The following is a 13,473-nucleotide window of genomic DNA, read 5'->3' on the forward strand; positions in this document are numbered from 1 at the left end:
TAGGACAGGCACCAAAACTACACAGAGAAACCCTGTCTTGAAAAAAAAACAAAAACAAAAACAAAAAAAAAACCAAACACTAAACTAACAAGGCCAGGTAGGGAGGTGTAGGTCTGTAATATCAGTACTTGGAAGGTTGAGGCAGAAAAATTCAGAGTTCTAGGTCTGAGTGGACTGCATAGCAAGTTCAAGGCAAGCCTCGGCTACATGGTAAGACCCTGTGTTTAAAATCCCAGCACTCGGGAGGCAGAGCCAGGCGGATCTCTGTGACTTCAAGGCCAGCCTAGGCTACCAAGTGAGTCCCAGGAAAGGCGCAAAGCTGCACAGAGAAACCCTGTCTCGAAAAAACAAAACAAAACAAAAAAAAAAAAAAACAAAAAAAAAAAGAAAGAAAGACGCCTTTAATCCCAGCACTCGGGAGGCAGAGCCAGGTGGATCTCTGTGAGTTCGAGGCCAGCCTGGGCTACCAAGTGAGTTCCAGGAAAGGCGCAAAGCTACACAGAGAAACCCTGTCTCAAAAAACAAAACAACAACAACAACAAAAAAAAACAAAGAAAGAAAAGAACAAAAACACTCCAAATTTGGGAGGAAGCTTTGGAGCAGAATCATCAGTGAGAAAATATCTGACTGAGAGCTAAAGAATGAGAAGGAATCAGCTACACACAGAACCACAAGAATTCCAGACAATCAAATCAAAGCAATATATACTGTCAATCTTCTCTTGTCTTCCAACTGACCACTAAAAGGTTTTGGCCATAAGTGAGCCATGAACACTGGCAAGTTACAGTCCCAAGCCTAACTGTCCTTTGTCCTTTAACTTAAAATCACCCCGCTAGTATTTCTCATAGGGACACTGGATGTTTACATACAATATTTAGGACAACAGTAACACAAATGTTCACAATTGAAATAAGTGCCATCTTTGTTGACATCTATCGATTCTATCCTAACCACTCTGCCATGAAGATTAGAAAATTAAAGCCTGGATCCATGAACTCTGCCCAAGATTACAGTTAACTGCATACACCTAGATCTGCCCTTTCCTAGTCCACTGCACTAACAACAGGCTTATACTGAACTTAATGCTGTTAATGGCTACATTATTCTTTGTAGCTAAGGAATCAAATTAATCTACTCATTAATATCACAGACATCCCAGAAAGTAGTTTCAGCCAAGCATAGTGACACACACTTGTGATACCAATTGCTTTGGAGACTAACACAGGAAATTTGCAAGCTCAAGATCAAGTTTGGCTTAGACTATAGTATGAGTTCAAGTATATTCTGAGTAACTTAGTTAAGATCCAGTCTCAAAATACAAAGTAAAAACAGAAGCTAAGCCAGGCATGGTGGTGTACACCTTTAATCCCAGCACCCAAAAGAGCAGATCTCTTTGAGTTCAAGGCCAGCCTAATATACATAGTAAGCTCTAGGCCAGTGAGAGATACATGGTGAGATCTTGTCTCAAAAACAAACAATTTTTTTCTTATTTTTTTAAGAGCCCGCAAGGTGGCTCAAAGAGTAAAGACACTTAGCCAGGCAGTGGTTAAAAGAATTAAGGAAACCCAGCATATAGGAGGCAGGGGCAGGCTGATCTCTGTGAGTTCCAGGACAGCCAGGGCTATACAGAGAAACCCTCAAAAAATCAAATAGAGTAAAGACACTTGCCACCAAGCCAGATAACCTGAGTTTGATCCCCAAGACCCACATGGTAGAAGAGAACCTATTCCCGAAAGTTGTCTACACATGCCGTGGCATGGGTTAATTCAGACACATATATACACATAAATAAATAATATATACATAAACAAATACAATTTTTAAAAAAACAAGGGGCTGGAGAGATGGCTCAGAGGTTAAGAGGACTGACTGCTCTTCCAGAAGTCCTGAGTTCAATTCCCAGCAACTACATGGTGGCTCACAACCATCTGTAATGAGATCTGGTGCCCTCTTCTGGCCTTCAGTCATCCATGCTATATACATAATAAATAAATCTTTAAAAAAAAACAAGAGAGTGAAAAAAAGGACAAGTAAAGAGCTCAGTAGGAAAACATTCCTCTTGCATGTACAAAGGCCCTATGTTCAATCCCCCATACTTCCCCCCAAAACAAAAATAACTTCATATACCAGGTGTGGATGCATGTGCCTGCAATCTCAGCACTCAGAAAGCTGAAGCAGGGGGGGTCTCAAGTTCAAGAGAAGTCTCAAAACAATACTATAATAGTAACAGTTCAATGGCAGTATGCATGTTTAGCATGTATGAGGGCCAATATTTGATCCCACGAAGATGCAAGCACGCACTCACGCACACAAAGAAAAAAGCAGCAATGGCCTGAGAAATCTAGAGATAATACCTAGATTTTGTTTTAAATGAGAAAAGCCCATTTAGAAACATAGTGGTTGGTAAAGATAGTCTAGTGGCCCAGGCCTGCCCGAACAATTGAGGAAGCTGAGACAGGTCTCAAGTTCACGGCTCAAGACCAGCCCTGGGTAACTCAGCAAGATATCATCTCAAAATAAAAATGAAAGGAAATGGCTGTGTATGTAACTCAGTGGTTTAGCACTTGCTTAGCGTGTGCAAAGTCTTAGATTAAATTCCCAGTTCATCCAAAACGGAGGGGGGCTCTCTCAGGAGAGATGTGTTTTTTGGGATGGACCGGTGAGTAAAGGTGCTTGCTGCCAAGCCTGCTCATCTGAGTTCTATCCCCAGCACCCAGATGGTAGGAGAGAGCTGACTCCTGCAACTTGTCCTGACTCACACACACACAGTGGCAAGCAAACATACATGTATACATATATACATGTACAATAAAAAATGTAATTAATAAAAGGGGGTGAGAATGATAAGAGTCAAAGGATGTTAAGAGTTTTGAATGGAAGTTAAGGAATCTCTTTTTCCACAAACTTTTGTACAGTGATTTTACTCTTTGAAATTGTGTACACGACAACTTTCATAAAAATTAAACTAAAAGAAACATTATATACAGACTACCTCGGTAGTCCCTAGTTTGTTTATAATACAAATGACACCATTATTCGATAACCTGGCATTTCTGCACTCACCTTTCTCCTGTCTCGTTCTCTGGAAGAAGAGCCACAGCATTTTGAGGATTCCAGTTTCCCAGGGCATCACAGCTTCCACATATTGCAAAAACCTCTCCTAAAGAAATCAGAGCTGTCAGGCTTTTCCAAACAGGAAATTTTCCAATTTTAGGAAGCAAAAAGAGAATAGTCAGCTATAACTGTCTTTAGAGTCTCCTTGAGTCAAGAAAGGGGAGCCTCAGGCAGGGCTTCTGACCCACTGGCCATTCTATCATCTTGTAAGTTAATTTGACTCATCTCTCCAGAACCAGAGGCAGCAAAAAGAAGTAGGCACAGGAACAAGATTTTCTTCATTTTGTTCACCTACTTAGTAAGCAAATAACAAGCATGCAAGTAGCAAAATGATCAAGACAGTCCCTTCACTGACGCTTCCAATTTCAAGAAATAAACACCAAAAAGGGTTTTTGTTTGTTTTTTGTTTTCTTATTTTGTTTTTTGGAGACAGGGTCTTACTATGCAGCTCTGGCTGTCCTTGAACTTACAGGGAGCCACCCATCTCTGCCTCCAGAGTGCTAACACTGTGCTCCCAAAAACAGACTAAGAATTCTAGAGAAATATTAATTAATAGCTGTTGGGGAGTCTCCTCCGACACCTGCCTCTGCTCCTCTACCTCCCTTCTCATCTAGTCATGAGTATCAACCATCTCTGCTTCACTCCCTAAAACTGAGTGCCTGCCCATTCACAAAGTTAGTTCCTTTGTGGTTACTCTGATCAGTTCATCTGCGTGATGTGGTCCGTTTCTTTTAACTTAACCTGCCTCCTTACAATTCCCTTCAAGAGTACAGTATGGGGGCTGTGGAAGTATAAGAGCTCTAGCCTTGATCCCTAGAACCTGTAATCCCACCACTTGGGAAATGGAAGCACGAGGACCCTTGGCTACCTAGAAAATTCAAGGCAAGCCTGAAATACATGAGACCCTGTCTCAAACAGAGTACAATTTAGTCTGCAGTCTCTCTAAGGAGGCTGCACATGGGTCCAGGTGAGCAACGGCCAGTGAGAGCCACACCATCGTTGGCAACCTGCAGTCTGAAGAATACCGCCCAGAGTAAAGGAGTAAAGCTGTACTAGGTTTTCTGGCTGAGAACATAACCTGAAATGCACGTGCACACAGGAGAACACATGCAGGCACATACACACAATCAATTGCTGTGGTGGTTGCTAGAACAAGCATGTTAGCTATAGAATGACTCATTTATTCTTTGAAGACATTTACTATGCTCCTCATCTGTACCAAGCTCTGTGCTAGGTTCAGAAATTTAGCATCAAGACAAGATCATGTTGTCATAAAGCTTACCATTTGTCTATAGGGCAAATTACTCAAGTAATTCTAAAAATCTCTAGAAAATGCTGCAAAAATAGTGCCAGAACCTAAGGAAATGTCTTAGAGACTCTCACCTTGAAAAAGGTGAGAGTTAAGGGTCACATATCAAGGCAGAGGAAAACAGAATTTGAAAAAAACAAAAACTCACAAAAGAGGAATGGGGGAGGGGAGAGCAGCAGATTTGGAGAACTGAAAGGCAGCTGATATGAGCAGAACAGCAAATAGCAAGATTCAAACCCAAGTGTGGCAGTGTTTTGGTATGATACCTTACAACAAAATTACTTCATGGTACTTTAACAGACATTAGAAAATGATATAAAGAAAATTCACAAGTAGCAGAATTTAAAATGAGAGACACTGAGGGGCTGGAGAGATGGCTCAGCAGTTAAGAGCACTGGCTGCTTTTCCTGAGTTCAACTCCCAGCAACCACATGGTGGCTCACAACCATCTGTAACAGGATCTGATGCCCTTTTCTGGCTTGCAGGTATGCAGAGTACTCATACATAAAATGTAAATAAATAAAATTAAAAAAAAAAAAAAAAGACACCTGTGTGTCCACTTGCAAAAAAAAAAAAAAAAAAAGTGACATTGACCATTGACCAGGTGGGGTGGCACACACTTTTAATCCAGCACTTGGGAGGCAGAGGTAAGAAGATCACTGAATTCCAGGTCAGCCAGAGATACAAAGACCCTGTCTTTAAAAAGAGGCAGCCAAACTGGGCAGTGGTGGTGCATGCCTTTAATCCCAGCACTCAGGAGGACCTCTGTGAGTTCCAGGCCAGCCTGGTCAACAGAGTAAGATCTAGGACAGGGGCTGGAGAGATGGCTCAGCGGTTAAGAGTACTGGCTGTTCTTCCAGAGGTCCTGAGTTCAATTCCCAGCAACCACATGGTGGCTCACAACCATCTGTAGTGAGATCTGGTGCCCTCTTCTGGCCTGCAGGGATACATGCAGACAGAGCACTGTATACATGATAAATAAATAAATCTTAAAAAAAAAAAAAAAAAAAAAAAGCCGGGCGGTGGTGGCGCACGCCTTTAATCCCAGCACTCGGGAGGCAGAGGCAGGCGGATCTCTGTGAGTTCGAGGCCAGCCTGGACTACCAAGCGAGTTCCAGGAAAGGCGCAAAGCTACACAGAGAAACCCTGTCTCGAAAAACCAAAAAAAAAAAAAAAAAAAAGATCTAGGACAGGCACCAAACTACACAAGACCCTAGGTTCAGTCCTCAGTTCCGGGATGGGGTGGGGGGAAATAAAAAAAAGAAAGAAAGAAAGAAAGAAAGAAAGAAAGAAAGAAAAGAAAAAAAAAAGCAGGGTCTTTGTGGCAATTTTTTTTTGTTTTTTGTTTTTTTTTGTTTTTTGTTTTTTTTTGGTTTTTCGAGACAGGGTTTCTCTGTGTAGCTTTGCGCCTTTCCTGGAACTCGCTTTGGAGACCAGGCTGGCCTCGAACTCAGAGATCCGCCTGGCTCTGCCTCCCGAGTGCTGGGATTAAAGGCGTGCGCCACCACCGCCCGGCTTCTTTGTGGCAATTTTTAAAAGAGGAGGGAAGCACAGGACGGCACCAGACTGGCATGCTGCTGTATTCTTCTATGTACGTGCCAAGAGGAGCACAGGTATCACCTGAGAAGGTGCACTGATGGACAATGCTGAGAATACCAAGAAGGACATTCCTGGGGCAGATATGATCTCTGCTTCAATAGAGCAGAAAGAGGGGCTGCAGAGATGGCTCAGGTTAAGAGCACTGGCTGTTCTTCAGAGGTCACAGTTAAACTCCAGGCACTCAAACGTTGGCTCACAACAGTCCCAGAGGATCCAGGGAATCTGACACCCTCTTCTGGTCTCTATAGCAATTATATTCACCTGGTGCACAGACATACATGCAACCCATACATATAAAGGGGGAAATTTTTTAAATGATTAATTTTTAAAAGATATTCTAGAGTAAAACTTTACCTGGTAAAAGAGTTCCTCTTATTTCAAAGGTGACCTGAGAAGGTGTCATTCTGATGGATTTATTTTAGAATTTCTGCTAGAAAAGAAAAGAAAAATAGTCACTAATTGTATACAAAAACAATAGTATTTTACTGGCCGGGCGGTGGTGGCGCACGCCTTTAATCCCAGCACTCGGGAGGCAGAGCCAGGTGGATCTCTGTGAGTTCGAGGCCAGCCTGGGCTAACAATCGAGTCCCAGGAAAGGCGCAAAGCTACACAGAGAAACCCTGTCTCGAAAAACGAAAACAAACAAACAAACAAACAAAAACAATAGTATTTTACCATCAGTACACAATGGGGTTAGGGGTGTTATTCAGTTGACCAAGAGCACAATACCCTGGATTCAATCGCCAGTATCACATAAACCTAGCATGGAGGCTGTGAGAGATCAGAAGTTCAAAGTTATCCATGCTACACAGTCAGTTGGAAGCCAGCCTACAATATATGAGTCCCTGTCTTAACGAAGAAAGGGGTCAATGAGATGGCTCAGAGGGTAAAAGCCCCAAGCCTGATGACCTGAGTTTGATCTCCAGGACCCAAGTATAAGTGGAAGAAAATTGATTCTTGAAAGCTGTCCTTGACCTGTGCTCTATACAGACATACACTTAAATAAGTGTTATTTAGAAAAAGATTTATTTGGCTGGGGTGGTGGTGGTGGTGGTGGTACATGCCTTTAAGCTCAGCATTCAGAAGGCAGAGGTAGTCTTGATCTATAGAATTCAAGGCCAGCCTGGTCTGAGGAGTTCCAGGACAGCCAGAGCTATGAAGAGAAACCCTGTCTAAAAAAAAAAAAATAATAAACAAAAAATATTTAATTGGTTCACACCTATAATCCCAGCTCTCGGGAAGCAGAGGTGGGGGGAATCTCTGAGTTCCAGGACAGCCAGGACTATAAAGAGATCTTGTTTTAAACAAACAAAAGATATTTAATGACTTTGCAATTCTATGACAATTTTTTAAAACTTTTAAAATAACTTTTTCTTTAAAAATGTTTATACAAGGCCGGGCGGTGGTGGCACATGCCTTTAATCCCTGCACTTGGGAGGCAGAGGCCAGCCTGGTCTACAGAGTGAGATCCAGGAAAAGCACAAAGCTACAGAGAAACCCTGTCTCGAAAAACCAAAAAAAAAAAAAAAAAAAAAAAAATACAATTTGATCATATCCACACCCCACTACCTCACTCCAGCTCCCCCTAGTGTCCTCTATCCCAACTTTATTTTATGCCTTCATCATTAAAAAAAATAAAAAATAAAAACTTTGATAAGAAAAGTTAAAAAGAAAGAATACAAACAAAATATTCAAGTAGTCATTTCAAAGTCCTTATATACAAATTGATTGCATTAAGTAGGAAGTATCCAGCTAGACTTACAGTTTTGTTACACTCTTACTTTCCAAAAATCCAAGAAGGTGTGGACCAGAAATATTGCAAAACAAATGTGTCCAAACATTTTATTTTTAGGGAGTCAAGATTCTCTTGCCACATACTTTCTCTTTAGATAAGCAGCTGTGCTAAGTCAACCTATCTTTCCTAACCAGGCCCAGGTTAGGGTGGAAAGGAAAGAAAACCTATAAACAGAAAAAGCTCAACTAGAGACTTCTATTTTAGTCACAAAAAAGCAACTGAAGTCCTTCAGCACATCTTACAGAAACTAGCTGTTTGGTAAAAAGCTTATGAATCTGTTTCTAATATATAATGTTAACTTGCTACCCACACACATCCTTCCTCAAAATTAAGTCTTTTCAGATTTTTTCTTCATAGGACTCTGATTCTTTAAATTTAGTTTAACTGTAATCTATTATCAAAAAAACTCGATCTGCTGTTCATGTGGCTACAGCATTCTTTCCAGTCAGCATCATTCAAAATCGCACCTCCTGGTACTCTGGCTTCTAAATCTCCTCTCAGCACTATGTCTTAACCAAGTAGAACATTATTCCTCACTGCACAGATTTTATTTACAGAAATCTATACTTCTTTTTTAAAGATTTATTTATTTATTATGCACACAATGTTCTGCCTGCATGCCAAAAGAGGGCACCAGTCTTAATTTTAGATGGTTGTGAGCCACCGTGGTTGCTGGGAATTGAACTCAGGACCTCTGGAGGAGCAACCAGTGCTCTTAACCTCTGAGCCATCTCTCCAGTCCCCAGAAATCTATACTTCTAAGGCTAAGATCCTTTGCCTTTTTATTCATATTTTCTCTCTAATTTTTCCTTCCCGCCTCCAGACTTACCTAAGTACATTTGTTCACCATAGCCTACCTTAAATAACTAAGGGAAGGCAGGAAATTACTTTTTAAATATATACATATGCATAGACACATACATCTCAAGATAGTTACTAAGTTTAAACGAAGAACACATTCTTCATATGGTTTACATAACAATTCAAATAATTATTCAACTATCCAAAAACTAGACTTTTGTGCAGAAATAATCCAGGTCTCTAAAAGAATTTCAGTAATATCTTTACTTGGCATCATATCCCTTAATCTACCAGCTAAATTTCATTTTATTTATGAATAGGGATGCTTCTAGAATCTAGTGGGCAGAGGCCAATAGTGTTGCTAGCATCACACAGTGACTGAGCAGTCCTCCACAGTTCAAAACAGCAATAGGTCTGAGAACCAAAAACCTTATCTATATATAATACCTAGAGAGGACTGGTAAGTAATCAAGAGTCCATAATTAATATTAGCTACACACTATGGATGCATCGTCACATTTATGCCAATTAGAAAATATAATGCTGAAAGTTATTTTATAAATGTACAATATCATATATATTTTTACATACATAGGTAAAACAAAATTAATAGTGTGGTATCATGCTGTACTTGGACAAAGAGTCCCATATTTGGCAATACTGTTTTTGGTTAAAAAGTCCAAGACCACACAGGAGAAAACTTCTCCGTGAGCAAAATAATTTATAAAAACCTTATTTGATTTTCTGTGTCTAAGAGTAAACAAGATCTACTCATGTGAATATATCCTGTGCTAGAACTGTTAAAGAACATGTTCATATAAAAACAGTTCTAGATCAGCCTGCTACCTGCACACTTCAACAGTTCTTTTAGGATAACTGACAAAAACCTGAGTATGATCCTGACCACACAAGCGTTTTCTAGTAAGTAAAATGTTCATTGAACCACTGCAACCCTCCATTTAACAGATCCAAATTATATCAAGAAAGCCCTAAACCTAACAAAAAAAGATTTAAAGTTACTGATTTGGGGGAGGGGGGGCTGTTTTTCGAGACAGGGTTTCTCTTTATAGCCCTGGCTATCCCAGAACTCACTCTGTAGATCAGGCTAGCCTCCAACTCTCAAATCTGCCTGCCTGCTTCTGCCAATCCAGTGCTGGGATTAAAGGTTTGCTACCACCGCCTGGAATACTGAATTAATTTTAAGGAACAGCTTAAACCCATAACTCAGCAATATGGTTGAATATATTCACATGCTCAATTTATTTGCATGTATGCGAGAAAAAGAGGAAGGCAGGGAGGGAGGACCAAGGTATACGCGTGAGGGTCAAAAAGATAATTTGCAGGAGTCAGTTCTCTCCTACCATGAACGTCCTAGAGATCAACTTTAGGCCTTCAGAAATGGGGCTTTTCAGCAATCATCCCTTTCTGCTGAGTCTAACCAGCTTGTCAATTTTTAACAGTAACTTGAGCTTTTACCAGGTGTTTACAATTCTAAACTTAAGGACAATCTTATATAGAAGACTGCAGAGTTGGTATTCAGCCAACTATTCATCAATTGGCAATAACCAATTCAGTCTATGTAAAGTAAGTCACACGTAATTATTCTCACGTGTTCAAACCAACAGCGGTACAAACTTAGCTCTAGACACCTACTACATTAGGACAACCAAGAACAGTCTGTATATTTAATAAAAGAGAAACCAACAAGCTTTCAGTCGTGAATGAAATAGCTATAGCAAGTCGGCAGTGACCAGCTGCAGTGCATGCATCTCACACACACACACACACACACACACACACACACACACACACACACACACACACACACACACACACACACGGAAGGAAGCACAGATCCACCCCAGGAGACAAGTGCCATCATCCACTTGAACTGTCAAAAGTCAGCAATCTAGTTCAATTGCCACCTGGGAAGCTGCTTCAATGGCAGCTTATTTGACGATGGACAGAGGCCAAAATTTTGGTGCAGGACTGAAGCATATAGCTTGGCACCCAACCGCCTCCAAAACAACAGTGACAGTTTTAAAAAGTACCTTTCTACTGAGAATCTCAAAATTGACACATCTACCTTTATTTTTTCTACTAAACAAACAAAAATATCCCAACTTGGATGGAGGTCTTTCAGATATAAAGTAGTAAAAAAATGCTAGTCACCTTGCATGCTTCGCTAATCAGATAACCAGCTTACCAATCACCTTACTACACACTACACTTCTGGAGAGGTTTTTGTTGTTTAGGCTTTGGTAATTTCTTTTCCAATACAACCTCCAATTTGTACTGTCTAGAGATAAATACTACACAGCACTTTCAGCTGAATTTGAGCAGTTATTTAACTTAATTTGCTTACTTATTTTTGAGGCAGGATCTCACTCGAAGCCCTGGCTGGCCTTGAATTCAGAGATCTGCCTACCTCCACCTCTTAAGTGCCTGGATTAGAGGTGTGCACCACCAGGCCTGGCCCATTTTAACGTTGTTATAAGACTGGGAGGTTTCTTAAATGCCACTGTAACTTGTTTACATGAAAACTTTTCAGTTCGCCCTACCTGGCAAAATAAAGTTTACTTTTTGTTACACGTTCAAAAGTGGACCTAACCAGTTTACCAGCTTGAGAAACAAACTGGAGATTTAAGCTAACCAAGGGTACAGGAACATTTCGTTTACAGATGAAGTGAAAGTGGGTATTTTTAGCTAAAGCGTGTATTTCTGGCCAAAGGAACGTCTCTGTTTTCCTTTAAAACTAAAAAGCTGTCTTTAATTCTCCTCGCTCTTCTCTTGATTCTAACAGCTTTGATCCTCATAATATCCTATAATCAAGAAACAGGTTAAGTGACCATATTGATTTCTGCTCATGTTGACAGGGGATCATTATGGCCCCACTTCTTAGACCTCCATATACTTTAAGCCAATATTTTAAACAAGAATGGATTTTACATTAAGCAAGCAATTATGGAGATTTCATTACGCCAAATTAACATTTTCATCAGCTTTAGACTTTAGACATTTATCCATTTCATTTTGTGTTGATATTATTTTCATATGTATTTATCGTACAGTTTTGTTATATACAAATAGTTGATTCACCCACCAACTTTTTGTACACACCAAATATTACTCAGTTCTCTTTTGTGTTCATTAATTCTGGGTCCAAGTTTCCTGCATCTTTCTTGGCAGGTTTCAATTGTGTTTAAAGCACTGATTTCCCCTAGTACTTAAAACAGTGCATGCGGTTTACCTGTTTTCTTTTGGGCTGTTTGTTTCTGGAACATTGGGCAATGGGGGGGGGAGAAAGACTAATAGCTTGTATCTATTTCATTATGTAAGTGTTAAAAGTGTAACAAGCAGCAGCTAGAAGGGTGGAGTAAGTGGGCACAAGCAGGGCGACAGGGGACAGGGGTACGGGAGGGGTCCACTAGCCCCAACCACCCGGCTCGCCTCGTCAGAGAACCCCAGGATCCCGGCAAACTCCCGGCCTTCCCTCCGCTTCTGGCCGGACCCGGCTGGTGAAGCCGGCGACGCCGAGAAAAAGAGGACCGCAACCCTAAAAAAGCGTCACCGACGACTGAGTTCCGCAGCAGCCCTGGGCTCTACCCACCCTCCCGTACTGCTACCCGGAGTTTCTTTTGTGGGCACTAATTTTAGGCAATTTGGGAAAATAAGCAGCTGTCAAAACGGCGCGAGTCACCAGTGCCGGCGCGAGGTGGCTGAGGTGGCGCCCAGGGAGGGAGGGAGGGAAGGAAGAAGGAGGAGGGAAGGCACGGAGGGCTTCGGCTCCAGCTCTGCCGTTCCTTTGTTCCCCAATTTTCCGCCCGGTATTTCCGTGGCGGTCCTGGGTCACGCCGCTCGGAGGGACGCGGCGGCGCGGGGCAGCCGGGGCTCCAGCCGCTGCGCGGCTCCGGGACGCCAGGCCGGCCCGCCCGCCCGCCCGCACCTCGGCACGAGCGCCCGCCCGCACCGCCGCCCGCCGGCCCCCCTCACCTGCCGAGCCGCGCCGCGCCGAGACCTGGGCCGCGGCCGACTGAGCCGAGCGTCAGCGCCTCGCCAGCGCTCCCTTAGGTGGCCCGGGGCAGCGCGGAGCCCAGCTACTGCCGCCTCTCAAACCGGTTTCAGCTGCCCTAGACGAAACTGCCAGCCCACCCCCCACGGGGCGGGGTCGAAGGGCGGAGGGGCGGGGCCTGACGTCACGCCCGGTCTCGTCCTGGCCAATCGGCGTTCGCGCGCCGGGGCGGGGGCGGGGGGGTGGCCGGGCTGCACGGTCCTGGAAGGCGGGCCCAGAGAGCTGAGGGTGACCAGGGTCCCTTGCCCGCCGCCGCCGGGTCTGGCTCATCTAAGGACAGGAGGTCATGAGGGTGCGGCTGAAATCCCAGCCTCCGGGAGGTTGATCAGGGCAGGGAGATAGCGAGTTCAAGGCCAACCTGGGCTACGAAGGGAGCCCCTTGTCTCAAAAAGAAAGATGAGGGAGCTTGGTGTGTTCTGGAAACTTGCTTGCTTTCTTTCTTTTTTTTTTCTTTGGTTTTTCGAGACAGGGTTTCTCTGTGTAGCTTTGCGCCTTTCCTGGAACTCGCTCTGTAGACCAGGCTGGCCTCGAACTCACAGAGATCCGCCTGCCTCTGCTTCCTGAGTGCTGGGATTAAAGGCGTGCGCCACCACCGCCCGGCTGATAACTTGCTTTCTTTACAAAACAATCACACTTAGATCAAAACCCTAAAGCTGCTGGGCGGTGGTGGCGCACGCCCTTGATCCCTGCACTCAGGAGGCAGAGGCACGCAGATCTCTGAGTTCAAGGCCAGCCTGGTCTACAAAGTGAGTTCAAGAGCATCCAGGGCTGTTACACAAAGAA

General features: G+C 43.0%; 1 protein-coding gene across 5 annotated transcripts in view; it reads right to left on the bottom strand.

The window, feature by feature from the left end:
• The window catches only part of Gpcpd1 (glycerophosphocholine phosphodiesterase 1), a 57,713-nt gene extending 44,932 nt beyond the window's left edge, over positions 1-12,781 (bottom strand). The window contains exons 1-3 of one of the 5 annotated variants that reach the window (XM_052722596.1): positions 12,612-12,781; positions 6,377-6,449; positions 3,064-3,160 (exon numbers count right to left, since the gene is read on the bottom strand). In XM_052722596.1, the coding sequence (XP_052578556.1) occupies positions 3,064-3,160; positions 6,377-6,425 (146 nt within the window). In that variant the 5' untranslated portion in view covers positions 6,426-6,449; positions 12,612-12,781. Of the gene's footprint in view, positions 1-3,063; positions 3,161-6,376; positions 6,455-12,611 lie in introns of those variants that run through there. The other 4 variants (XM_052722597.1, XM_052722598.1, XM_052722599.1 and 1 more) reach the window with 4 other exon arrangements.
• Between the last annotated feature and the right edge of the window lie 692 nt (positions 12,782-13,473).

This window comes from Peromyscus californicus, unplaced genomic scaffold, assembly GCF_007827085.1.
Source record: "Peromyscus californicus insignis strain IS unplaced genomic scaffold, ASM782708v3 Scaffold_7__1_contigs__length_154581171, whole genome shotgun sequence".
Lineage (NCBI taxonomy): Eukaryota > Metazoa > Chordata > Mammalia > Rodentia > Cricetidae > Peromyscus > Peromyscus californicus.